Below are 27,608 nucleotides of genomic sequence, written 5' to 3'. Positions count from 1 at the left end.
TTTACATGTAAGTACATATTGAATCTGACTAGTGTATTATGTCTTGTGGTGCTGTAATGCCTTTTGAATTACATATTATACTATTGTAAATTATTTTTTATCTTTTATATTGCATTTTTAACTTTTCATTTTATATTGGAGTATAGTTGATTAACAATGTTGTACTATTTTCAGGTGTACAGCAAAGTGATTCAGTTAAACACATGTATCTGTTCTTTTATAAATTGTTTCCTATTTAGATAGTTCCATAATATTAAGCAGAGTTCCCTGTGCTATACAGTAGGTCCTTTTTGGTTATCTGTTTTAAATATATCAATGTGTACATGTCCATCCCAAACTCCCTGACTATCCCCCCGCCTCCTTGTTCATATTACAGTTTCAACCATGCATTGATTTTTTTGAAAGTGTGTGTGTGCTCGATTATATTCTTGATGAAGCTCATTTCAGGATCATGTGGTGAGCATTACAAAATATTTTCAGGAAAGGGGGTACTGAGTTGGTTGGCTTGGGGGCACCTGGCATGGAGGTTGTCTGTGGTAACCTAGATTAGGTAAATTAGGTCAGAGCAGCAACACTGAGGATAGAAACCACATTCCTGAACACACAAGATATGTCTGTCTATCTGTCCTTCCTTCTGCTCAGTCCTCCCCTTCTTCCCACCATAAACACAAACACACACCATGTTCTAAAAGCTTCCTGTAAACAGGTTGTCATCTAATGTCCCCATTGCAGGTTAGAATATTGATAAAGCCGTTCAGCATATATTACGTAGATTATGACATATTTCTGTAAAAGAAGATGACGTATGTCATCTTCTTTTACAGAAATATGTCATATATAATGACATATTACTCAGCCATAAAAATGAATGAAATAATGCCATTTGTAGAAATGTGGATGGACCTAGAGATTATCATACTAAGTGAAGTAAGTCAGACAGAGAAGACAAATACCATATGATGTCACTTATATATGATATCTTAAAAAATAATTCACATGAATGTATTTATAAAACAGAAATAGGTCCAAAGAAATAGAAAACAAATATATGGTTACCAAAGGAGAAGGCAGGGGGAGGGATAAGTTAGCAGTTTGGGATTAAGATATATACACTATTATATATAAAACATACCAACAAGGACCTACTGTATAGCAGAGGGAATTTATTCAATATTTTATAATAACCTATAAGAAAAAAGAGTCTGAAAAGAATATATATATAAGAATTTACATGTTTATGTGTATGTGCGTGTGTGTGCTTAGTCGCTCAATCGTGTCCAACTCTTTGTGACCACATGCACTGTAGCCCACCAGGCTCCTCTGTCCATGGGATTCTCCAGGCAAGAATCCTGGAGTGGGTTGCCACGCCCTCCTCCAGGGGATCTTTCCAACACAGGAGAGGAACCCAGATCTCCCACATTGCAGGCAGATTCTTTACCATCTGAGCCACCAGGGAAGCCCATATATATATTATATATATATATATATATAATATATATAAAACTGGATTATTTGCTCTACATCTGAAAAATTAACACAGCATTGTAAATCAACCATACTTCAATTAAAAATTAAAGTTTTTTTAAATTTTCATAAAAAAAAGAAAGGGAATATCTTAAACCAAAGCCAGATCCTTTGTGGTATTATAAAAGCTAGCGTAAGAGACTGAGAGACATAAATTCCTACAATGCCAGGTCCTTAAGGGGTTCTGTGTGGATTGTTGCTGCAATAAAAAATGATTGTACAATCTGGTGGCCGAAAGCAACAATGAGCATTTATTGTCACTCCCAGTTTCTGTAGGTTCAAAATCTATGTAATAATTTAGCAGAGTGGTTCAGGCTCAGAGCTGCTCATGAGGTTGCAGCCAAGATGTCAGCTGAGGCGATAATCTTAAGGCTTGACTGATGGGGCTAATGGATCTGCTTCCAAGATGACATACTCAGAACCTTGCAAATTGCCCACAAGAAGGTCTCAGTTGTTCCTCATTCAAGCCTCTCCACATGGCTGCTTGAGTGTTCTCACAACGTGACAACTGATTTCCCTCAAAGCAATTCATCCAAGAGAGCAAAGTGGAAAAAGTCATATCTTTTGTGACCTAACCTCAGGGTCTTGCGTCATCATTTCCATAGCATTCAATGGAAGTCAGCCCTCTGCTGTGTGAAGGGGGAATCTATAGGGATCCTAATAACAGGAGGTAGTTTCATCAGTAACCCCATGAGAGGCTACCATATCAGGTAATGTGCTGTGGACTTTCCACAGTCCCAAATGCACATTTTATGTAATTGTAATCTTTACTATTCCCTCAGGCACATGTGAAATTATTAGTAGAGAGAAAATATATTGATTAGTTCACTTTGCAAGTCAAAGCTGGAAAAACACCTTTTCAATAATCTTGGGATAAATGATTCAGAAGCCATTCAGAACCAAACTATGACCATGTTATTAAAACTAATAAATATTAGTTTCCTCCCATTTCATCCTCAATCACTACCACAATACTGTCACAATTACTTCATTTAGCCCAAAATATTCACTTCTTCGGTGAAATTTTATTGTCATCAACAAACCAAGGATTGTTGTTCTTTTTATCCAAGTCATACTCATAATTTCTTCCTAAAGGGCTGATTCTAAGCTTCTAAATTGAAAGCTATTAGAAATTATGCTACAAGGAAGAGAGGAAGTAGTCAGGTGTGACTCAGAGCTCTGTACTATTTATATTATATGAGGCAGGGTTTAGGTGTAATAAGATATCATAGATTAGGCATTTTTGTTTAATGAGGGAAAACTGTAACAAACTAAACTTGAAAAAACTGTGCCTTGCTTGATTTGTTAAAATACACTGACAGCCATAGTTCATTCTGATGATGACCTATGGTCAGAGGACCTTCATCTTCATAGCCTTGAATCACTTCTCTTAATTACTCACTTTAATCACTTAAGACATAATTAGATATTTCAAAGACATCAAGTAGTGAGTGCAAAGTGTTAAATCCTGTGGAAATGTATAAAATGCCTTAAAGTAAATGAAGTTTATTTTTAATATTCCAGTACCTAGAACATAACAGGTGTCAAATAAATATTAGTTTTCTTCCATTTCATCTTCAGTCCTGTCTCTCAATATTCTTTTTTTTTTATTTTATTGAAGTATAGTTAATTTACAATGTAGGGTTAATTTCTGCTGTGCAGCAAAGTGATTCAGTTATATATATATATATATATATATATATATATAATGTGTATATATATTCTTTTTATATTATTTTCCATTATGGTTTATTAAAGATATTGAATATAATTCTCTGTGCTTAGGACCTTATTGTTTATCCTTTCTATATATAATAATTTGCATCTGCTAACCCCAAACCCCCAATCTATCCCTCCCTCTGCCTCTCAAGAGTTTAAGACTAGATTCTGAGGCCATAACCCTGTAGAAACATCTAACTAAAATAGTAATAAGGCACAATGAGGTCCTCCAAGGTGTAGGAATTAAATTGCTTAACAATTTCAGTTTTAATTGAAGTGTTAGTTTAATGTTAACAGTAATGAAGATTTGGTAGTAAAATATTTTTACTTCTGTGGTGACTCTCTGCATAAGATTTTTACATAATAAGTAGGCACATGTGAAATTTACATTTACCTCAGTTAACCAAGGAGCTATATTTTTTATCTGGTTTATAAAATCTAAAATAACATCTACAGGAAACACTTTTAAAACTGTGTATTTCTGTAAATGTTTATTTATGTAATATGTATTTATATATTTCACAGTGCACAAAAAGATAATATTGGAGATTTCAGTGACCTCAAGTTTCACCAAGAAAAAAATTACATATATTTATGTTAAGAGACTAAATAATAGACTTATAAAAATATTTTTAAATGATACATGCTCATTATTTAAAGTGTTAAAGAATGAAGAAAATTACCAAAAAGAGAAAATAAAATAATATTAAAACTGTGCTGCTCACAAATATTTAAATGCTAAATCTGTCTTTCCAGCTATCTCTCAATACATTTTAAAAGATAGGCTAGATTAAGTGCTTTTACAAATATGAAGTGTTTCTGGAATGCTATTCAAATAAAATGGACTGCATTTTATTTTACTTGACTTTAACATAAGAAAGTGAAACTGAGATAAAACCTAAGAAATTGCTGAATTTCAGATAAATATTTCCTTACTTTATGAGATACTCATTATTAAAAGATCCCTAAAGGCTAAAAAAGATTACCTAAAATATTAATTTGAGACATTATCACATTTACTGTCTATGTACCAACATTAAGCAGCATTTTGATGTATTGTTATAAAAGGCAGGATTATCAGAACACTCACAGTCCAGCCGTCTTCACTCCCTGTATCCCAAGTATTGATAATTAGGTGAGTTATTATACTTTGTCAAGGTTTATAAATTTAAAACTGATTCTGCTGCTACAACTCCTATGGCTTCTTGGACAAATTTCCACGTTTAAATGAATTTAAGGCTCAATCTCAAACCTTCTATCACAGCTTCTCCATTCCTGAGTTCTCTGTTTTGATTTATCTTTCAGTTGGCTGGAATGCATCATCAAGTAACTGCTTCGAGGAGGGCTCTGGGTATCAAAGTTCCTGAGGGTTTGGCTACTAAACGAACTAGTTTTCTATTCACAGCACTTCTAAAATCAAATGTGTAGGGGATTTTCCTACATCAACCAATGCTTAGCTTTCCAGACATCAACTGGGTGTCCTCCAACTCATTTACAACACTAAACACCTGCAGTTGGTACAGAGCCCCCAGATAAAGAGCTCAGATCCTCAAGACTGCCCCCTACCATAGATACCAAAGTGCCAAGCTGTCTCTTGTACTTCTGATCAACAAGTTATAAACTGAGCTTTCCCAATTTTTATGGCTGCCATAGGAGGAACTGGCTCCCAAGTCACCCAGCTCTGGCAGCCAATGGCATTCATCATTCACAAGTCCCCCAGAGCCACAGAAAAGGAAAGAAGCAGTTTTAAACGAACACCAAGGCCTTCCTGTGATCATCACCCTGGATTTAGCACAGGGGAAGCAAGCAAACATGCACGGCTCCCTTTTCCTCCCTGAAACAGATTTGACTACAGACTTTTCCAGCTGCTGCTGCCCAAGGTTCAGAAATTTAGGAGCTCTGTGTCAGGAACTGGAGGCTGAGATAAATATGTGTTTCTTATTGTATCACAGTTACTTGCTACCTGTAACTTTCAAACGTAAAGGACAACTTCACTTTTGGAGTTTCTTCCTCTGCCATTTTCACTGATGCCCCTCTCTACTGTTCTTAGAACTGCATTTGAATATTCAGTCACCTCCAAATAAAAAGTGTAATTTTTTTAAAGCCAAATCGTATTAAAGTATTCTGACAAATATGGCATTTTGCTACCTCACACTTCCCTTCTGTGCAGGCCCACTTACCAAAAGTACTCCCTTCTAACTCCGCTCTTTCTTCTGGTATTTATTCTTGCCTTATTTCTAAATGATATATATCCTTTGAGCCGTCTGTTTCATATATTATTTACTGACTTCCTATTATTGCAATTAGAAATCTGAGGTTCTACAACACCCTTCCCTCTCAGTATGGTAACAACTATTACTGAATCAATATTCAGTGTTTACATTATGTATTCACAGCAGACCTATTTGCCCTAAATATGTTTACTTTCTGTTTTCCTGGAATTTAACGTCTTCTTTGTTTTTGTTTTTCTTTTTTTTAACTTGCATAATGTTCTTTGACATAATACCTAAAAAGTCAAGTTGTTTTAGATCTGTTTTGCATCCCTCATGATGAAATAAATGGCCTTGGCTCTTTGTGCTTGCCATCTCCAATGCAGAGTAAAAACTTCAAGATCAGAATGGCTTTTACTGTTGCCATGTGTTTTACATAAGAATCTGATGAAAACATAATTATTTAAAATACATTTATAAGTGGTGGTAAGGTTTCTAAGAAAGTTTTATTTTGAAAGAATTGACTATAGCCTTCAGTCAGTCAGTTCAATCACTCAGTCGTGTCCGACTCTTTGCGACCCCATGGAGTGCAGCATGCCAGGCCTCCGTGTCCATCACCAACTCCTGGAGCTTACTCAAACGCATGTCCATTGAGTCGATGATGCCATCCAACCATCTCATCCTCTGTCGTCCCCTTCTCCTGCCTTCAATCTCTCCCAGCATCGGGGTTTTTTCAATTGAGTCAGTTCTTCACATCAGGTGGAGATTGGATGGACTGGAGTTTCAGCTTCAACTTCAGTCCTTCCAATGAATATTCAGGACTGATTTCCTTTAGGATGGACTGGTTGGATCTCCTTGCAGTCCAAGGGACTCTCAAGAGTCTTCTCCAACACCAAACTTCAAAAGCATCAATTCTTCGGTGCTCAGCTTTCTTTACAGTCCAACTCTCACATCCATACATGACTACTGGAAAAACAATAGCTTTGAGTAGATGGACCTTTGTTGGCAAAGTAATGTCTCTGCTTTTGAATATGCTGTTTAAGTTGGTCATAGCTTTTCTTCCAAGGAGTAAGTGTCTTTTAATTTCATGGCTGCAATCACCATCTGCAGTGATTTTGGAGCCCATTATTTCCATTGTTTCCCCATCTATTTGCCATGAAGTGATGAATTTTCTGAATGTTGAGTTTTAAGCCAACTTTTTCACTCTCCTCTTACACTTTCTTCAAGAGGCTCTTTAGTTCCTCTTCACTTTCTGCCATAAGGATGGTGTCATCTGCATATCTGAGGTTATTGATATTTCTCCTGGCAATCTTGATTCCAGCTTGTGCTTCACCCAGTCCAGCGTTTCTCATGATGTACTCTGCATATAAGTTAAATAAGCAGGGTGACAATATACAGCCTTGACGTACTCCTTTTCCTATTTGGAACCAGTCTTTTGTTCCATGTCCAGTTCTAGCTGTTGCTTCCTGACATGCATACAGATTGCTCAGGAGGCAGGTCAGGTGGCCTGGTGTTCCCATCTCTTTCAGAATTTTCCACAGTTTGTGGTGATAGTTTGGCATAGTCAATAAAGCAGAAGTAGATGTTTTTCTGGGACTGTCTTGTTTTTTCAATAACCCAATGGATGTTGGCTATTTGATCTCCGATTCCTCTGCCTCTTCTAGAACCAGTTTGAACATCTGGAAGTTCATGGTTCACATACTGCTGAAGCCTGGCTTGGAGAATTTTGAGCATTACTGTACTAGCATGTCAGTGCAATTATGTAGTAGTTTGAGCATTCTTTGTCATTGCCTTTCTTTGGGATTGGAATGAAAATTGACCTTTTCCAGTCCTGTGGCCACTGCTGAGTTTTCCAAATTTGCTGGCATATTGAGTGCAGCACTTTCACAGCATCATCTTTTAGGATTTGAAATAGCTCAACTGGAATTCCATCACCTCCACTAGCTTTGTTCATAGTGATGCTTCCCAAGGACCCCTTGGCTTCACGCTCTAGGATGTCTAGCTCTAGGTGAGTGATCACACCATTGTGATTATCTGGGTGGTGAAGATCTTTTTTGTACAGTTCTTCTATATATTCTTGCCACCTCTTCTTCATATCTTCTGCTTCTGTTAGGTCCATACCATTTCTGTCCTTTATTGTGCTCATCTTTGCATGAAATGTTCCTTTGGTATCTCTAATTTTCTTGAAGAGATCTCTAGTCTTTCCCATTCTATTGTTTTCCTCTATTTCTTTGCACTGATCACTGAGGAAGGCTTTCTTATCTCTCCTTGCTATTCCTTGGAACTCTGCATTCAAATGAGTATGTCTTTCCTTTTCTCCTTTGCTTTTCGCTTCGCTTCTTTTCACAGCTTTTTGTGAGGCCTCCTCAGACAGCCATTTTGCTTTTTTGCATTTCTTTTTCTTGGGGATAGTCCTGATCCCTGTCTCCTGTACAATGTCACAAACCTCCATCCATGGTTCCTCAGGCACTCTGTCTATCAGATCTAATCCCTCAAATCTCTTTGTCACTTCCACTGTATAATCATAAGGGATTTCATTTAGGTCATACCTGAATGGTCTAGTGGTTTTCCCTACTTTCTTAAGTCTGAATTTGGCAATAAGGAGTTCATGATACAAGTCAGCTCCTGGTGTTGTTTTTGCTGACTGTATAGAGCTTCTCCATCTTTGGCTGCAAAGAATATAATCAATCAGATTTCAGTGTTGACCATCCAGTGATGTCCCTGTGTAGAGTCTTCTCTTGTGTTACTGGAAGAGGGTGTTTGCTATGACCAGTGAGTTCTCTTGGCAAAACACTATTAGTCTTTGCCCTGCTTCATTCTGTACTCCAAGGCCAAATATGCCTGTTACTCCAGGTGTTTCTTGACTTCCTACTTTTTCATTCCAGTCCCCTATAATGAAAAGGACATCTTTTTTGGGTGTTAGTTCTAGCAGGTCTTGTAGGTCTTCATAGAACCATTCAACTTCAGCTTCTTCAGCATTACTGGTCGGAGCATAGACTTAGATTACCATGATATTGATTGGTTTGCCTTGGAAACTTGGATTGTATCCAAGTACTGCATTTCAGACACTTTCATTGACTATGATGGCTACTCCATTTCTTCTAAGGGATTCCTGCCTTAGTAGTAGTAGATATCATGGTCATCTGAGTTAAATTCTCCCATTCCAGTCCATTTTAGTTCGCTGATTCCTAAAATGTCAGTGTTCACTCTTGCCATCTCCTGTTTGACCACTTCCAATTTGCCTTGATTCATGGATCTAATGTTCCAGGTTCCTATGCAATATTGCTCTTAATAGCATCAGACTTTGATTCTATCACCAGTTACATCCACAACTGGGTGTTGTTTTTGCTTTGGCTCTGTCTCTTCATTCTTTCTGGAGTTACCTCTCCACTGATCTCCAGAAGCATACTGGGTACCTACCAACCTGGGGAATTCATCTTTCAGTGTCCTATCTTTTTGCCTTTTCATACTGTTCATGGGGTTCTCAAGGCAAGAATACTGAAATGGTTTACCATTCCCTTCTCCAGTGGACCACATTCTGTCTGACCTCTCCACCATGACCCATCCATCTTGGGTGGCCCTACACAGCATGGCTCATAGTTTCATTGAGTTAGACAAGGCTGTGGTCCATGTGCTCAGATTGGTTAGTTTTCTGTGATTGTGGTTTTCAGTCTGTTTGCCCTCTGATGGAGAAGGATAAGAGGCTTATAGAGCTTCCTGATGGGAGAGACTGACTGAGGGGAAAACTGGGTCTTGTTCTGATGGGTGGGGCCAGGCTCAGTAAATCTTTAATCCAGTTTTCTGTTGATGAGTGGAGCTATGTTCCCTCCCTGCTATTTATGTGGTGCCAGTCTATGGTGGAGGTAATGAAGATAATGGGGATCTCCTTCAAAAGATCCCATGCATGTACTGCTACACTCACTGCCCCGAACCCTGCAGCTGGCCACCACCGACCCATGCCTCTGCTGGAGACTCCTGGACACTCACGGGCAAGTCTGGGGCAGTCTCTTGTGGGGTCACTGCTCCTTTCTCCTGGACTTTGTGTCCTGGTGCACACAAAGTTCTGTTTGTGTCCTCCAAGAGTCTATTTCCCAGTCCTGTGTGAGTGCTGGCAGCTCTATGGTGGGGTTAATGGAGACCTCCTCCAAAAGGGCTTATGCCATACCCAGGTCTGCTGCACCCAGAGCCCCTGCCCCTGTGGCAGTCCACTGCTGACCTGTACCTCCACAGGAGATGCTCAGACACAGTTCTGTCTCAGTCTCTGTCAGTCTCTGACTATAGCCTTACTGGTTTCCATATCAAGCTGAGAGAATATAAGGAGTCTTTTAAAATCACACTTAGATAGGGATACTAAATTCAGCAAAGAGAAATACAACCAACTTAGTTTAAATTTCAGATAAAGAAATGATGATTTAGTGTAAGTATATTCCAGTGGGGACCCTGTCTTTCACCTACCAATGTACATTTAAATAGCCAACTGTTCTATCAGTGAAACCAACTTGGTTGGGTTTATTGTGAATGTGAATGATTAATGTTAAGAGGCTACAAAGGGGAAAAGAAAGTCATTTTTGTTGGCTGATAACATAATGCTGTAGGGCTTCCCTGGTGGCTCAGAGGATAAAGAGTCTGCCTGCAATGCAGGAGACCCGGGTTCGATCCTTGGGTTGGGAAGATCCCCTGGAGAAGGAAATGACAATCCACTCCAGTATTCTGGCCTGGAGAATCCCATAGACAGAGGAGCCTGGCGGGCTACAGTCCACGGGGTCGCAAAGAGTCAGACACGACTGAGTGACTTCACTCACTCACTCAACGTAATGCTGCAGACTGTTTTAATCTGACTCAAGTCTGTATAGTAGAAAAGGTGTGAGTGAGTAGTGCAATGCTGACCCAGAGAAGAATGAAGACATATATCATTGGTCTTCTTCCCTGGCCCTGGTCACCTGGAGGGGTGCTGAGATCGCATCCCAGGAGCATGAATTCAAATGTGTTTCTCCATAACACCAAGAGGCCACTGATAGTACTCAAAGGGTTCAATTCACTCATCCCAGATCCCTCCACAGGTGTTCTAGACAGCTCGGGCTGCTATATAGCAAAACATCATAGACTGGGTAGCTTAAACAACAGAAATTTATTCCTCACAGTTCTGTAGGCTACAATGTCCAAAATCAAATTGTTGACTGATCTAGTTCCTGGTGAGGGTCTTTTTTCCAGTTAACACACAGACGCCTTCTTGCTGTATCTGCACATGGCAGAGAGAGATCATCTCTCATGTCTCTTCTTATTTATAAGGGCACTAATCCCATTCATGAGGGCTCCATCCTCATGACTTAATTACCTCCTGAAGACTGTTCCTTCAGATACTGTCACACTGGAGATGAGGGCTGTAACACATAAATTTTGGGAGGAGGCAAACATGCTCTCCATAGCAATGGAGATGTGAATAAAACTACAAGTGTATATCCAGAAAGATCTTAGATGTTAGGAAACTTCATTCTGATAGTAGACAAACCTAGGCATCCTCCAAGGGGGAAAGAAAGGGGGAACTTCTTTGAAATCTGCTTACAATTCACCACAGACAGTTTTTATTTTAAGAAACTAATAAAAGTAATATGATTCCACCTTTCCGAGCTGTTTATCACTTGGAATTTCAGTTTGGGTGATTGCACTCTAGTAAATTAGCTGACTGAGAGTCCAAAGATTACATCTGCCTCCAGACAGTCCATTCATCATGCTTAGTGTTTGAATTTGAGCACAGCTTTCCCACATATTTGCCAAAACACCACCAAAGTAATCACAGAAAGCTCCCCGTTTTGATCTACCTAATGCCTTAAATATTGCCAGTGGCTGTGAAATTTAGGTTTATTGGAATATTTTAATAACCCACCAATCTCTTTATCTGAAAGCTTCATATAACTACTCTCTTAGTTCATAAATACTTATTGATTTTAATTTTGCACCAAAAAGGGAGTGGACTTCAGTAGTTCAATATGTACTTACTCAAGAAAGCAATGCAAAGTCGTAGTATTATCAAGATATAATCATGTAGGAATGAAAAAACCTTTAAATAGTATCAAATATTTACTTGCATGGCCAACACAAAGTTCAAATTATTTGTGTGTAACCCACACCCTCACACTTTCAATACTATTTTGCAAACAGGCAAAGTGTTCATTTAGATTATCCAATTTTGGAAAAACATGATTTAAATTTTGATTGGTAAAACTACCAAAATGTGATCATTGTGATCCCAAAAAAGCCAATTGCATAAAATTCAGGCTTGCATGATTGGAAAGTGAACAAAATTTCCAGGCCAAAAGTGCCCAACTAATTGGCTGAGAGTTCCAGATGGGTATGTGGGATCCAAGTCTATGCCAAAGCCATCTGTGGTGTGTACCACCTGCTGACCTAGTCATTTTTTTACCACCTGGTCCCTGTGTGTGCTGTGTCTCACTGGGCAGTGATTCCTAAAATTCTAGGCAATTGGTGCTCTTTTAGACGCACGTATCCACAAGTTTTGGACCTGAATAAAATGGTTATAGAGACCTAGCCTCTGTATCCCTAAGTGTGGATATAGGGCTGCCTGCCCTTTCTGTACCAATTTGTCTTTTGAAATATGATATGAAACATGGTAATTACTTCATTGTATATGTAAGTCAAACCATTATGCTATACATCTTAAATTTATACTGTGATGTATGTCAATTATATCTCAATAAAACTTGGAAAAAATCTAGAAATTAAAAAATAAGTAAAACCAAATATGATATTAAAATAATTAATTCAAATGCTATCTTTTCCAAGATTAATTTTAACTTTGGATTTTCTCTTTTGCCTTCTATTCTTTGTGGGGATGCTTGGACATAATGAATTGGTCTCAGGAGCTTCACCCACGGATGGTTGGTCTCCACCTGCTATGACCTCTACCTCCCTATCAGAAACTCTACCTTTTTTTACTGCATCAAGCGTCTTTCCTCAGACTGATCAAAGTGCCACAGACATAATGTCCATTGACCAGACAGTACTAATCCCACGGCTTACTGTCCCCACTGATGATTATTCTGCCATCAGCCCATTGGTTCCGGAAATTTCACACTTGCCTACATCTTCAGAAGACTGGTTGAGTACCAGCAGCCAAGATACAATGGAATACTTAGATGGAGTGGATCTCACTAAGACTCCTACCTCCTCTGAGGTCCCAGGACTCAGTGGGTATGTTTCCAGCCCGGATTATTTCCTGGAGAACATCACTCCTGACCCAGGTTTGCACTACATCACCACCAGCGCCATGACTGTCGCTGCCAGGGGCCGAGAGTTGGTGGTGTTCTTCAGTTTGCGTGTGGCCAATGTGCCCTTCTCCACTGACCTGTTTAACAAGAGCTCGCTTGAATATCAAGCTCTGGAGCAGCGATTCACACAACTGGTGAGTGGACACTGCTTACAACTCTGTGTGTCTCCTTTCTTTTTTGTTGTTACTTTATAATGTAATCACTGCTGTCTTGAGCAATGCAATTCGGAAGAGACAAGCTTCTGAGATATCTGTTGCTGATAGCATTCAACTGGAGTGTTGAGATGGATTTGGATCCAACAGGCAAGAATTCTATGGTAGATGCATGAGGCGGCCACTCAGCTATCTGGGAACAAACTTATTTCTAAGACCTTTTCATCATAGTTCCTCTAGATTTCGTTTTCCTGGGAATAATACATAACCACTCAAGAACTGAACTTGGAATTTATAAATAATATGAGCAGACTTTTCCTAAGTTCATTCTGTTTTCCAGCCATCTGACAAAAGGGTTCAAGGTTAGAAAAGTCCAGAAGAGATGAGGTCAAGTGTTCAGGTATAAGAAATCTTTTTTTTTTTTTTTAGTTCCCTTTATGTTCTTGTAAAACAAACCAACAAAAAAATAAAATGACAAAATGGCTCAGCATTCGAACCACTAACAAAGAAAGTGAGATCATCATCAAAAAGCATATAACTCTGATTACAAAACATCCCCCCAAATCACATATTTATTTTGTTTCTTCATGTACTTTTGTAGAAATACATATGATATGAAAACTGCTAACCTATGAACCTCTCACAGGCATGGATAATTAAATTCAAGTACACAATGCCCATCACAAAGATTATAGAATTTCTGAAAATAAGAAAAAAATATTTGTAAGCTCCATGTAAGTTAAATCACTATGCAAATTAAAACCACATTAAAACCAATTCTTCAAGTGAACTTTAAATAAGACTTTGTGCTATACCCACCTCCCCCAAGTGAGGTGAGTTGATGTTGGGACAATCTCAAGGAACAGAGTCCCAGGGTACCAAGTCCAGGTGTATTAACTAGGATACATCTAGGCTGCCATAATGAAGAAATCAAGAATACAGTAACTTAAATAGAATATGAGTTTATTTTCTTTTACTGGGTGGGTGGGACAACTCTGCTCTACAGAGTCATCCACGGACTCACATTCCCTCCATCTTATAACTCTGCCAACCCCAGGGGTGTTTCCTCACTCTCACATCCAAAGCTGGATCACTGGTACATCATTTTATTTATTTATTTATTTATTTTAATTGGAGGACATTTATTTTACAATATTGTGATGGTTTCTCCCATATATCAACATGAATCAGCCATAGGTACACACATGTCCCCCCGATCCTGAACCCTCCTCCCACACCCCTCCCCATACCACCCCTCCAGGCTTTTCCAGAGCACCAGCTTTGGGTGCCCTGCTTCATGCACTGAACTGGCCCTGGTCATCTATTTTATATATGGCAATGTACATGTTTTGATGTGATTCTCTCAAATCATCCTACATTGTCCTCCCACTGAGTCTGAAAGTCTGTTCTTCATGTTCGTGTCTCCTTTGCTGTGCTGCATGCAGAATCATTGGTAACTGATACATTTCTGTTTCTATTTCCCTTCTCTGTGAGAAGGGGAAAGTGAGGAACCCCATGGCAAGCAATATCCTAAGCAAGTGATGCCAAAGTTGCCCACACCTCTTTCGCTCATATCCAATTGGTGGGAATTGGTCATGTGGCCACACCGTGCTGCAAAGGAGGGTGGGAAATGTGGGCTGTAGCAAGGCAGCCTCTTAGCCATGAAGAAGAGGAGAATGGATTTGGGGAAAGGGAGCAACTAGTTGTCTGCACATGAAGTGAGGACAGGGAATTCCCACTAGAGGGCAAAGCAATGTTAAGACACAAAGAATGAGTCTAGTCAAAGTACATGGTAGAAAATAGGAGAGAGTAATTCCACACTCTGTATACAATTTCATTTTATTTTCATAATAACCTGGAGAGAGCGGTTAACTGGAGGTGGTACCAACATGTGGGTTTGGGTCAGAGTCTGGTGGGGTGGAGATGGGGACAAAGGGAAAGCAGGTCTGGGCCAAGCCTGGGAGATAATAGTTTGTATCTGTGTCCTCTCTGGGTTTGTGGGTGTCAGTTCATGAAGGAGAGGTCCCACTTTCAGAGCCAGGAACAAAGCAGACATCACTGAGTTTCAGACATTCCTGAAAAGTGATCTGCAGGATGGCTGTGGGGAATTTTCTGACAGTTCAGTGTTTAAGGCTCTGTGCTTCCAGGGTTCAGATCCCTAGTCAGCAAACTAAGTTCCCACGTGTCATGGGGCATGGCCAAAAAAAAAGGCTGGTTGTGGGTCTCAAGAGGCAGATGGAGGAATGTGAAGCACAACTCCCTGAAGCATCCTTTCAAGATACTTAAATTCTAGCTTGAAAAAGGTCCTTAGGGAGCCATTTTTTTTCTCCCTCACAATTCAAATAAGAGCACTGAGGTACAACTTAGTAGGTTATGTGGATTGATGAAGTCACATGTCTGGTTAGCAGCAATCTGAGGACTGACACCTAGTTTCCTGAGGACCAAGTTCTTCACAGTTTCCACTGCAGGGAATTTGTGTTGACATGAAACCCCCTGAACAGACCAATGAGCCCATGTTTTTGCTGTTGTTTATTTCAATAGGTCATTTCAAATTGGTTGCTTCCAAACACATGTTCCATTTACCAGGCATAGGTCAATCTGCTACTGCTCAGTTTGGAACATGTTTTTATTTACTTGGATTTTTTTTTTTTTTAATAACTGAACCTGGCATCCCTGCTTGGCTCACAGTGTTGACCAGGATTTCTTTTTCAATCCTCTGTTCTCGCAATTCATCATGAAGAAAATCACTGCCCATCCATCTCAATACACAGAAAAGTGGAAATATGGGACATAATCACTGCAAACAGATCATTAAGTAGTGGTGTTCTGGTTTCACATTAAGTCCAAACACAAATATAAAAAAGGAACTGAAATTTATGCCTCAGATAATGAAATGTGAGTATAAATGGAATTAGCAGCAGCTGAGCACTTGCAACACCATTAAGAATAAACCGTCTTTTGTTTTTGCAGCTGGTTCCATATCTGCGATCCAATCTTACGGGTTTTAAGCAACTTGAGATACTTAACTTCAGAAATGGGAGCGTGATTGTGAATAGCAAAGTGAGGTTTGCTAAATCAGTGCCATATAACCTCACCAAGGCTGTGCGAGGTGTCTTGGAGGATTTTCGTTCCACAGCAGCCCAACAACTTGATCTGGAAATAGATAGCTACTCTCTCGACGTTGAACCAGGTAAAAGAATCCAACCCAGAAAATCGTGGGAGTGTTTTTGGTTTTGCTTGTTTGTTTAAGCATGCAGCTCAAGTTTGAGGCAACGAAAATCAACTTATAATGGCATTTAGCAAAATAATTTTTTGGAAGCTATGAATCAATATAGAAGAAAGGTAGGGCCCTAAGACATGCAAGTTAAGGTTTTCCTTCATTAAAAACCAAAGAGCAAGCATATCTCTTGCTTCACAATCTGGGCACTTTAGTTTCGTCACAGAACAAAACTTTTGCTATGCCTAAGAGATTTTTCTTTTTTTAATGTAACCCACAACTAAGCTAACTTACATCCTTCCAGAAGTCAAAAGCACTTTATCAGTCAGCAGCAACCACCTAAGAAACCTCCCAGTCCTGGTTAACTATGGTCATCACCTCTTCATAGCATAATTCAGGATGAAACTGAGACAATGTCCCAGGGAAAGAAAAATAATCATTAGACCAAAACTCCAACTTCGAAAAAACCCACTTCACCATCACCCAATAGGAGAATCATGTCCCTTTCTATATGTATACCCTAGATCAGCTTCTGTGTGTGCTGCTGCTGCTGCGGAGTCACTTCAGTCGTGTCCGACTCTGTGCGACCCACAGACAGCAGCCTACCAGGTTTCCCGTCCCTGGGATTCTCCAGGCAAGAACACTGGAGTGGGTTGCCATTTCCTTCACCAATGCATGAAAGTGAAAAGTGAAAGTGAAGTCGCTCAGTTGTGTCTGACTCTAGCGACCCCATGGACTGCAGCCCACCAGGCTCCTCCATCCATGGGATTTTCCAGGCAAGAGTACTGGAGTGGGGTGCCATTGCCTTCTCCAGCTATGTGTGCAGGTTAAAACAAAGTAGAGTTAGATGTGAAAAAAAAAAAATTAAAGATACAGGGGCTTAGCCTGAAGCTACATAATAGAAAGCGAACATTTGTTCTGATAATAAAGCACAGTGTACTGTACCAGTGTAAGAAGCTATGCCCAAATTGGGAACTGTTTCCACCATTAGCTTCAAAATTCTGTTTTCTAACCAACCGAAGGAAATTTTTTAATTCCCCAGACTGCAAGTGGGCAAGGCTCCAAATCCACTGGCAAAGCGACCTTCAGTCAGGTTCAAAACAAAGCTTCCTAATTGGCCATGAATTAGTGAAGTGGATCTGTAACATCCTCCCTGGATTTTCCCAGACTAACAAAGAAGGCAGAGAGAAAGGCCTTGGGCAAAATGCAAACAAAAAGCCTCTGTTGGGAGACACTTATCTTTGACAGAGCAGAACTTTGAGCAACTTTAAGAAAATTGCCTCCTACCTTAGTAAATAGGATTATTAAAAAGACAGAAAGCCCTGAAGGTGCTGAGCCCTGAAGCACTTACCTTTGAACACAAGCAGCTAAGCAAACCCTCTGGACCCCCTAGGAAATCAAAGACCTCCTAAACACTAGTAAGATACCTCCTCTTCCCCTGAAAACTTCCAGGGGGTCCTTGCCAGTTGAAATCAGGAAGACCAATTTTTTCCAGTCAATTGAAAACAGAAACATATATAGAGAGAACTTGGCATAAGAGAGGCAAGGGCCCAATCCTCTCCCTTCCTTTCTCCCCTGCGGAGCTGACAGACAACAGAGAGACTCATCCAACAATAGGAGAAGATCAAACGAGGAGCCCAGTTGAGGCAGGGGAAAACTGGGCACCTCTTAGAAAGAGGGCAGGAAGCTGGTGATGCATTTGCCAGTGATGCTCAAGAGACCCTAGTGATGCTGGAAGGAAGCATTGCACAAAGTCACGACTCTGTAAGACCATGGTCCTGAATCTGTATGCTGCTGATGCTGAAAACTCAGTCTTTGTGCATGCGTGCCGAATGAAATCTCGGAGACAGAACTTTGGGGAAAGTAGAAAAGAATAATGTTACTGCAAAGGGGGCCAGCAGTCGCATGCCTCTCAAAACTGTGTCCCAATCCAGAGTTGGGGGCAGGATTTGGTGAGGAGTTTTATAGCAATCGTTCAAGGGCAGGGTTGCTGATAAGGATTGGGTTGTACCAGGCCTACATTCCTTTATTCTGGCTTTAAGAGGTCCCCTGATAAGCTTCTGGAGTTTCTTTCATCTGTCCTCAGGTGCTCTCTAGATGAGCTTCTTGAGGTTATCATTCTCTGATCTTCTCTGGAAGGAAGAATGCTGACATCTTCCATTTGTTTTGGGTTTTAGTTCTGCAGAAGAGCTCAAAGGCACAGTTCTGTGTATCCCTTGAGGCAGAACCAGGACCCTGCCCTGAGGCTGCACCCTTGCTTCCTGACTGCTCCTCCCTTGTCTCAGCACCCTCTGCCTCCCCTGATTAGGACTGTTTAACCTGCCCTTTGAAACTCAGGGCACGTCATGCTGGCTGGAGTCTGTTCCCTACAAACGAGAAACAGCGGACACAGAAATGCTTCCATAGCCAGGAGCTCCACAGTGTCCTGCTTGGTTTCACTAACAGCAACACTCCATCTCCACAACTGGAAACATGGATATAGTGACAGTTGCGAGGATCAATCAAAATTATATTTACAACACTTAGGGTAACATTTGATACACAGTAGTTGACTAACAAATGTTAGTGGTTAATATGATAGCATCGTCATTAGTAAATGAGCTAATACTTTGTGATATGAACAGGGTACCAGTGGGAACAATGAAAAGTACCAGGACAAGGTATTTGCGTGGAGGGTCCACTGAAATTATTTCACTAATTTCTCATGACCAGTTCTGCTGTGTAGCCTTTCCTCTAAGAAGCCAAGAGCAAGAGAAATGAGACAGTGCTAACATGGGTTTCAGTCCCTGCATGCTTGCTATGTCACTTCAGTCATGTCCGATTCTTTTGCAACCCTATGGTTGCATGGAATTCTCCAGGCAAGAATACTGGAGTAGGTTGCCATGCCCTCCTCCAGGGGATCTTCCTGACCCAGGCACTGAACCCGCATCTCTTATGTCTTCTGCACTGGCAGGCAGGTTCTTTACTGCTAGTGCCACCTGGTCCTTACTGAAGCCAAATTTATACTGATTACTTAATGGCAGAACAGTAGCGGAAGCTAGAGAGCATTGGGCAGCCTGGGACATTATCTTACTCTACGCCTGGCTAGACAGTTGGAAAATTCAGAAGCTCTGAATTTTTGATACATTGGAGACTCATTGAATAATTGAATGAATGGACAGATGGATAGATGGACAAGGTCTGCCAAGAATGACTACTGTGAGCCAGCCAGGACATAAGTACTGCCTAAACCAGTGGGTTGGAAGAAAGCAGATTTAGAAAGCCAAAAATTATTTTATAAAAGTTAAAAATAAATAACAAAGAACTTTATGAACTACATAAATCAAAGTGGATAAATCCAGTATTCAGAAGGGATCTTATTTATAGTGAGAAGCCACTGTGCCATCTACCCCCAGAAATGCTCCTTCCATTCGACAGGGAGCTGGACAAGGTGGGAGAAGCCTGGGCTTCCTCCTACCTCGCTGGTTTAGTCATTTCACAGAAAGCAAAGTGAAGAGTCACCCATGTAACCAGCAACTGGTTGAGATTCATTAAACCATGACCATCTTCTACACACGTGTAATCCAAAACAATCACCGTTCATTCACCACAGTTATAAACTGTAAAAATGTGAAAGTCCCTGCCCAAAGGAACATGCCCAATGGCCAAGGATGATCACCTTACAACAATGTTGGGATCAAAGCTATTCCTTTTTCCTTCAAAGACCTTCTAATGAGCATCTTCTGATATGCTTTATTTTATGGTTCATTCATTCAGTCTCGTCTGACACTTTGTGACCCCATGAACTGCAGCAGGCCAGGCTTCACCATCTCCCAGAGTCTGTTCAAACTCATGTCTATTGAGTCGATGATGCCATCCAACCATCTCATCCTCAGTTGTCCCCTTCTCCTCCTGCCTTCAATCTTTCCCAGCATCAGGGTCTTTTCAAATGAGTCAGTTCTTCCAATCAGGTGGCCAAAGAATTGGAGTTTCAACTTCAGCATCAGTCCTTCCAATGAATATTAAGGACTGATCTCCTTTAGGATGGACTAGTTGGATCTCCTTGCAGTCCAAGGGACTCTCAAGAGTCTTTTCCAACACCACAAGACGGACGGGTCATGGTGGAGAGGTCTGACAGAATGTGGTCCACTGGAGAATAGAATGGCAAACCACGTCAGTATTCTTGCCTTGAGAACGCCATGGACAGTATGAAAAATGCTTCTGCAGAGTTCATTAATTTCATACTTCTATGAATTTATTCATTTTATAAAACTTCTTGAACTTGAAATGTAAAATGTTGTTCTTAAAACAAAAAGAACACCTGTATACTTATTGTATAGTAAAGTGTACTATAAATAGTCAGTTCTCCTATACAATTTTAGTTTGGAGAAATATGCACAAAATTAGTATTTTGATTATAGAAGAAATGGGCTTCTGGGTTTTAAAACAAATTAAGGGAAAATATGCACATGATTTTCAATAGTTTTCTTCCTATTTTTTTTTTTTAATCTAGAAGATCACAGGTATTTTGCTCCCAGTTTTTCAGCATGACTAGCTGATCCAGATTTCCTGCTTGTGGTGGTGTATTTGAGTGTAAGCTGTCATGGTGATTGACAGACAAGCTGATTAAAATGTCTTCCTCGTAGAGTAAACCAATGCAACCACCTGATTGTGCTGCCTCTCAGCTCCCTGGACCTGTAGTGAAGATAATTACTTCAGCTTCCTAGACAACAAGGACTCAAATTCTAATTCACACAGCCTCTGGCTGTGTAGCTGGTATGGTCTCTTCCAGTGTCTAAGGCTTGGCTGATTCTCAGCAGTGCCCATCCCCCAGCACATAGTAAGGGAGATCACAGATCAGGACACTGCTAATCAAAATCCCAAGTAATACCTAAAGGTCATTTTAGCCAATACATGAAGCCTCCCTGATTCAGACTGGATCTTGCAAGTATTTCCTTGAACTCATTGATGAAAACTCTCCTTGAAAGAGAATTAAAAGGGGAAATCTTGAGGGAGATAAAGGACAGCTGCTGGAAATACCAAACACCAGGAATACATACCTAGCTTTGTCTCTGGGAAAGAATCTCAAGAATCTTCCCTTGGAAAATGGAGAAGGTATCCTACCATTTCAAAGTTTTTCCAACCAGGATGGCCAAATATAGCAAAACTGAGTTACTGGATGTCTTACCCCTTTGCCCTTTTCTCATCACTTTCTTGGGAGAAACAGGCGATTTGAACTAGGTCTCCAAAACACTGGAGGATCTCCCACCTCAAATCCAGTGTTCCGCAGCCCGGGAGCTGCTGGCTTTACCACCCATGCCTCCCACAGCCCTTATCAAAGAATAGCCTCCATGTGTGAAAAACATACCAGTCAATCAGGTAGATAGTGGTCGTAGTCACTAAGTCATGTTTGACGCTTGCATCCAATGGACCGTAGCCCGTCAGGCTCCTCTGTCCATAGAATTCCCCAGGCAAGAAAACTGGAGTGGGTTTCCATTTCCCTCTCCAGCAGATCTTCCCAATGCAGGAATCAAATTTAACATCTCCTGCATTGCAGATAGATTTTTACCACTGAGCATTAGACGACAAATACAGTTTAAAGAGGATATGGAAACAGGTTTTAAACAGAGAACAAAAGCAAATGCTGAAATCTAAATAAAAAACAGAAAATACAATCACTGTATCATATCCATTATCTATACAGTAACTTCTGACTTTATAGAGATCTGAAATGCCATTATCAATAGTAAATGGTAAATCAGTCCAAGTTACTGTCTTTCAGGTGTCAGCAAAGTGTTTCTTAAAATGCCAGATGGTTAATATTTTAGGCTTTGCAAGTCAATAAAGCAGAAGTAGATGTTTTTCTGGAATTCTCCTGCTTTTTCGATGATCCAAAAGCTGTTGGCAATTTGATCTCTGGATCCTCTGCCTTTTCTAAATCCAGCTTGAACATCTGAAAGATCTCAGTTCACTTACTGTTGAAGCCTCACTTAGAGAATTTGGAGCATTACTTTGCTAGCATGCGAGATGAGTGCAATTGTGTAGTCGTTGGAACATTTTCGGCATCGCCTTTCTTTGGGATTGGAATGAAGACTAACATTCTCCAGTCCTGTGGCCACCGCTGAGTTTTCCAAATTTGCTGGCATATTGAGTGCAGCACTTTCACAGCATCATCTTTTAGGATTTAGCTCAACTGGAATTCCATCACCTCCACTAGCTTTGTTCATAATGATGCTTCCTAAGGCACGCTTGACTTCGCACTCCAGGATGTCTGGGTCTAGGTGAGTGATCACACCATCGTGGTTATCTGGGTCATGAAGATCCTTTTTGTACAGCTCTCCTGTCTACTTCTGCTTTATTGACTACACGAAAGCCTTTGACTGCGTGGACCACAACAAACTGTGGAAACTTTTTAAAGAGATGGAAATACCAGACCACCTGACCTGCCTCCTGAGAAATCTGAATGTAGGTCAAGAAGCAACAGTTAGAACCAGATATGGAACAATGGACTGGTTCCAAATTGGGAAAGGAGTATGTCAAGGCTGTATGTTGTCACTCTGCTTATTTAACTTATATGCAGAGTACATCATGTGAAATGCTGGGCTGGATGAAGCACAAGCTGGAATCAAGATTCCAGGGGAAATATCAGCAACCTCAGATATGCAGATGACACCACCCTTATGGCAGAAAGCAAAGAACTGAAGAGCCTCTTGATGAAAGTGAAAGAGAAGAGTGAAAAAGTTGGCTTAAAACTCAACATTCAAAAAACTAAGATCATGGCATCCAGTCCCATTACTGCATGGTAAATAGATGGGGAAACAGTGGAAACAGTGTCAGACTTTACTTTTCTGGGCTCCAAAATCACTGCAGATGGTGATTGCAGCCATGAATTTGAAAGACGCTTACTCCTTGGAAGGAAAGTTATGACCAGCCTAGACAGTATATTAAAAAGCAGAGACATTACTTTGCCAACAAAGGTCCATCTAGTCAAAGCCATGATTTTTCCAGTAGTCATGTATGGATGTGAGAGTTGGACCATAAAGAAAGCTGAGCGTCAAAGAATTGATGCTTTTGAACTGTGGTGTTGGAGAAGATGCTTGAGAGTCCCTTGGACTGCAAGGAGAAACAACCAGTCCATCCTAAAGGAAATCAATCCTGAATATTCATTGGAAGGACTGTTGCTGAAGCTGAAACTCCAATCTTTTGGCCACCTGATGGGAAGAACTGACTCCTCAGAAAAGACCCTAATGCTGGGAAAGATTGAAGGCAGGAGGAGAAGGGGACAACAGAGGATGAGATGATTGTATGGCATCACCAACTGTATGGACATGAGTTTAAGTAAGCTCCAGGAGTTAGTGATGGACAGGGAAGCCTGGCATGCTGCAGTCTGTGGGGTTGTAGAGTCGGACCCGAAGGATCGACTGAACTGACTGAATCTGCCCTTTGGAGTTCAGGCAAAGTCATGGGGACTAGAATCTGTTTCCAATAAAAAAGAAACGGGGAACACTGAGAGGCTTCCACGTCCAGGAACCTCACAGTGTCCAGTTCAGTTTCAGGGTGGGGCTAGTCTAGAAAGGGCAGGAGGAAAATAAAGAGAGTCCTAGGAATGGCAGGGTACTTCTCCTGCTGTGAAAGCAGCTTTGGATACAAAGTAAAGATGCTCAGCAGAGAAGGAAGGGAAGGCAAGAATGAGACAGTGTTACCCCAAACACAAGGTTTCCCTCTTGGTAGGTGTCTAGCTAAATAACACAACCAAGCCAAAGAGCAGGAGAAGGATGTATCACTTGCAACAAGTAAGGAAAACCCCATGGATCCTTCCCAAAGCAGTGTCTCCCCAACCACCAAATTGGCGAAGTTTTAAGCTAAAGGTACATGCATATTCATGAGGGGCTTGAGAAGAGGAGAATTAAGGACAAAATTAGGACAAAGGTTGAGTCAGAACTTTAGCTGATGGAAGTCAGCAGGGTCAGAAAAGGTCAACATCATCTTCCCTCAGGTTCCAGGTGACCTGGAGGTTGAACCTTCAGGGTAATCTTTCCCACTGAAACAGAACTGGGAGTCCTTACAACTGGTATGTTATCTTTGCTATAGGTTTGTAACTTTAAAACTGATATGTTTTCTTTGTTATTTCTCTGGTTGTTTGTTTCTGCATTCTTTTGTTCCCTTAAGATTAATTACTGAAAACTGTTCGAGGGCAAACATTATAGCCAGGCTTAGATCACAAAATAGCTTAGGCCAAAGTGGCTTCTCTTATGTCAATAAAGCCAAGCCTGGTTCTATCTCCCAGGAACCCCATCCTATCTGCTTACAGCAGCTCAGTTAAAGTCAGGTTGTCTAACAGACCCTGTTCAATCTATTTGCATCTTCTCTGGGGCCCATTTTTCTGTTCTTTCTTCTTCCCTCCCCGCCATGATTTATGGATTTTTGAAGTTAAACTTTAAAAAAAATGTGTGAAAGTCTTCAGACTAGGTGTTTAAAGCATTCCCAAGATTATAAAGTAAAAACACATAGAGTTTATCATTCATAAAATGCTGAAAATTTAGAAAATATTTGTTAAAAATCTATAAATAGTTACAAAGGACACATAAAGTAACTCATTTTTAAAAGATGAAGGGCAAAATTAATAAAATGCCTTAAAGATATCAAAATATCCCAAAAGACCTCTTTGGGGAAGCCAATTTTATGGAAGTGGATATTAGGTGAATTGACCTCTAACCTACCAAGTAGCCGTCTGGAGGCCTGGGTTGAGATGATACTGAAAGGATGCATTTGGGTGAGTGAAGAGTAGATGAAGTTCCTTTAAGCTGACAGTGCATAGGTCGTTAGAATCCTCTGCAAAAGCAATCTGGTGGAGCAGCAGGAGCAGAGGCCACATTTCTGTGAGATTGCAACGATACGGAAAATGAGAAAGTCAACACGCCCTGTCCACCTCCTGTCTTACAACTTGGAGCAAGGCTCCAACTCTTCCACAGATACTGGAAGGAGGGGGTGCTATCTTCCTTGATGATTACATTTCATAGGGATGGCTCCTAGGTCCTGCAGAAAGTCAGGAGTCCAAATTCTGGCAGGAAGCTTTAAAGAGATTTCCATCTCAAACAGAGGAAGAAGTTACAAGTTTTCTAAAGTCTTACTCTTGATGCCAAAAATTTGGCCTCTGTGCGCTGGTGCCAAATCAAATCTGAGAGACAAGAGTTTCGTGTGAAGCAGAGAAGGATTGCTTTATTGCTTTGCCAGGCAAAGGGGGACACAGTGGATTCATGGCCCTCGAAACTGCGTGTACCAACCTGGTGGGATTTGGTAAGGAGCTTTATAGCAGTGGTTCAAGTATTCGGTTGCTGATAAGACTAGGATGTGTGCAGGGCATGCACTCCTTTAATCTAGTCTCAGGTGGTCTCTTGAAGAGCTGGTCTCAGGTGGCCTTCTCTGAAATGAAGAAAGCTAATATTTTCTATTTATTCGGAGTTTTAGTTCTATTGCTGTTGTTCAGTCACTCAGTCATAACCGACTCTTTGCGACCCCATGGACTGCAGCACGCCAGGCTTCCCTGTCCATCACCAACTCCCAGAGCTTGCTCAAACTCATGTCCATTGAGTTCTAGAAAGACCTCAAAAGATAGTGTTCTGTGTATCCCTTGAGCGGAACCCGGACCCTGCCTGAAGGCTATGTTATTGATTCTTGGCTGCTCCTCCCAAGACTGTATCCCTTCCCTTCCGTGATTAGCAACTGTTCGAATTTGCCCTTGGGAACTTAGGGAAGGTCATGGAGGCTGGAGTCTGTTCCATACAAGAAGTGGAGGACACAGAAAAGTTTCTGTGGCCAGGAGCCCCACAGGGTCCTTCTTGGTTTCACAGTAAGGAAAGAGAGGTCAAGGAAAGAAGTCTGGGTAAAGATGAGTTGAGCTTAACAGTCCCAGACAGCTTAACAGTCAGAGGATGTAGCATTTCTTTTCTTTGCCCCAGTTTTAATATATTTATAGGCAATGCCCAGACAGACCAATTATTTAGGTACATCTGCAAAATTTGAAACAAAATCCAATCAGATCTTTTTCTTTTCTTCTGGCCTAATGTCAGGGTGGAAAGTGGATTGGGGTAGCAGTGCTGGGAGGGTGGAGTATTTTACTACTTGGGGACTAGAGAGAAGAAAGAGAGAATTTGAAAACCCTCCGGAGATTTCCAGGTGAGTCTCATTCCACATTCAGATCAGCACCAGGATGTGGGGCTGCGTCCTCTAAAGGAGGATCGGCAGTGGTTAGGGCAGAGAGCATCTCAGAGGCGCAGGCAGGTAGGAGGAGCCACACGCTGTTGGTACAGCGTGCGGTTTGCCTTTCACCTTTTGAAACTCCCTGAATAAATGAATCTGTGATATAAAAAGTATAAACCAATGTTAGAACCACCTGATTCATCAACTGAGAAGCTGAATACATCACGGCTTGCTCAGTATTCTGCTGGCATCCCCGGCCACTAGGGTCGTCTTTCATTTGAGCTGCTATGAAAATTCTTCAGAAGCATGTAGGGCTTTTATGCCAGTTAGCTGTGCAGGGTGGAGATTTCAAAAATGCAAAACTCCATATAACTTATTCTAACTTCTTCTCTTCTTGAATTCCTAAAAATCTTCCTTAAAAACAGGCAGACCTCAAGGCTGGTAAGTGGTAAACATTGAAATTAATTACAGTCTGGCATCCACGACACTTCCAGCCAGAATGTGGGTCAACGCTCACTTTCTCTGGAAAGTGCATAATGTGTAAGACTCGCACTTAGTCACCAGCTCTGCGAAGGTGGTAGGTGTCACTCATCACAATGGCAATAAAAATGGTAATTGCTGTTAATTAACACTATTTTTAAAATCTTAATAAATAACTACACAAAGTTATTTCCCCCCATTCCATACTTGAAGAAACTGTGTTTCCTAAAAGTGTAAATAACTTATGTTTTACTGTTAAACAGTCACCAAGGGCTGGAACTGAATTCAAAGGCAGTTTTATGTGCTTCCCTCAACTCTACCTACTGCCTCTTTGTGAAAAAGAATCTTATTAACCCTCCTCCTACTGGTATACTGGAGAAGGAAATGGCAACCCGCTGCAGCATTCTTGCCTGGGAAATCCCACGGACAGAGGAGCCTGGCGGGCTACAGTCCATGGGGTCGCAGAGAGTCGGATTATGCCTTAGCAACTAAACAGCAACTACTGGGTATACGCCAAGTGTTTAATCTACTTAGAAAAGGTGACAACACACTTCAGTCTAATGAGACCTAAACGAACTCTTAGGTTCTACATCTCACCAAGAGAAATTTCCTACAATATTTTATCATATTCTAGAATACAAAAAAAAAAAAAAAAAACTTATTCTCAGAAACAAAAGTCCTAAACTTCCCTTTCTATGTTCTGTCGTCCCTGCTAGGAGTGTCCCCTCCCAGCTGGGGCAGCCTCAGGGACTCTCTCCAGGAGGCTGTCCCCAGCCTCCCCCATCTCTGTCTCTGGCTGTGCCTCCTGCTGCCCTGTGTTCCCTGTGCTGCCATCGTAGGA

At 40.9% G+C, this 27,608-nt stretch overlaps 1 protein-coding gene across 1 annotated transcript in view; it reads left to right on the top strand.

Annotated features, from left to right (window-relative positions):
- The window catches only part of IMPG1 (interphotoreceptor matrix proteoglycan 1), a 120,964-nt gene that overhangs the window by 75,015 nt on the left and 18,341 nt on the right, over window positions 1-27,608 (top strand). Inside the window, 2 exon segments of the mRNA XM_061427255.1 lie at window positions 12,335-12,873; window positions 15,862-16,081. Of these exon segments, the coding sequence (XP_061283239.1) occupies window positions 12,335-12,873; window positions 15,862-16,081 (759 nt within the window).

This window comes from Bos javanicus, chromosome 9 (genome assembly GCF_032452875.1).
Source record: "Bos javanicus breed banteng chromosome 9, ARS-OSU_banteng_1.0, whole genome shotgun sequence".
Lineage (NCBI taxonomy): Eukaryota > Metazoa > Chordata > Mammalia > Artiodactyla > Bovidae > Bos > Bos javanicus.
The sequence above is the reverse complement of the archived record's forward strand: the minus strand, read 5'-3'. Positions and strand labels throughout refer to the sequence as shown.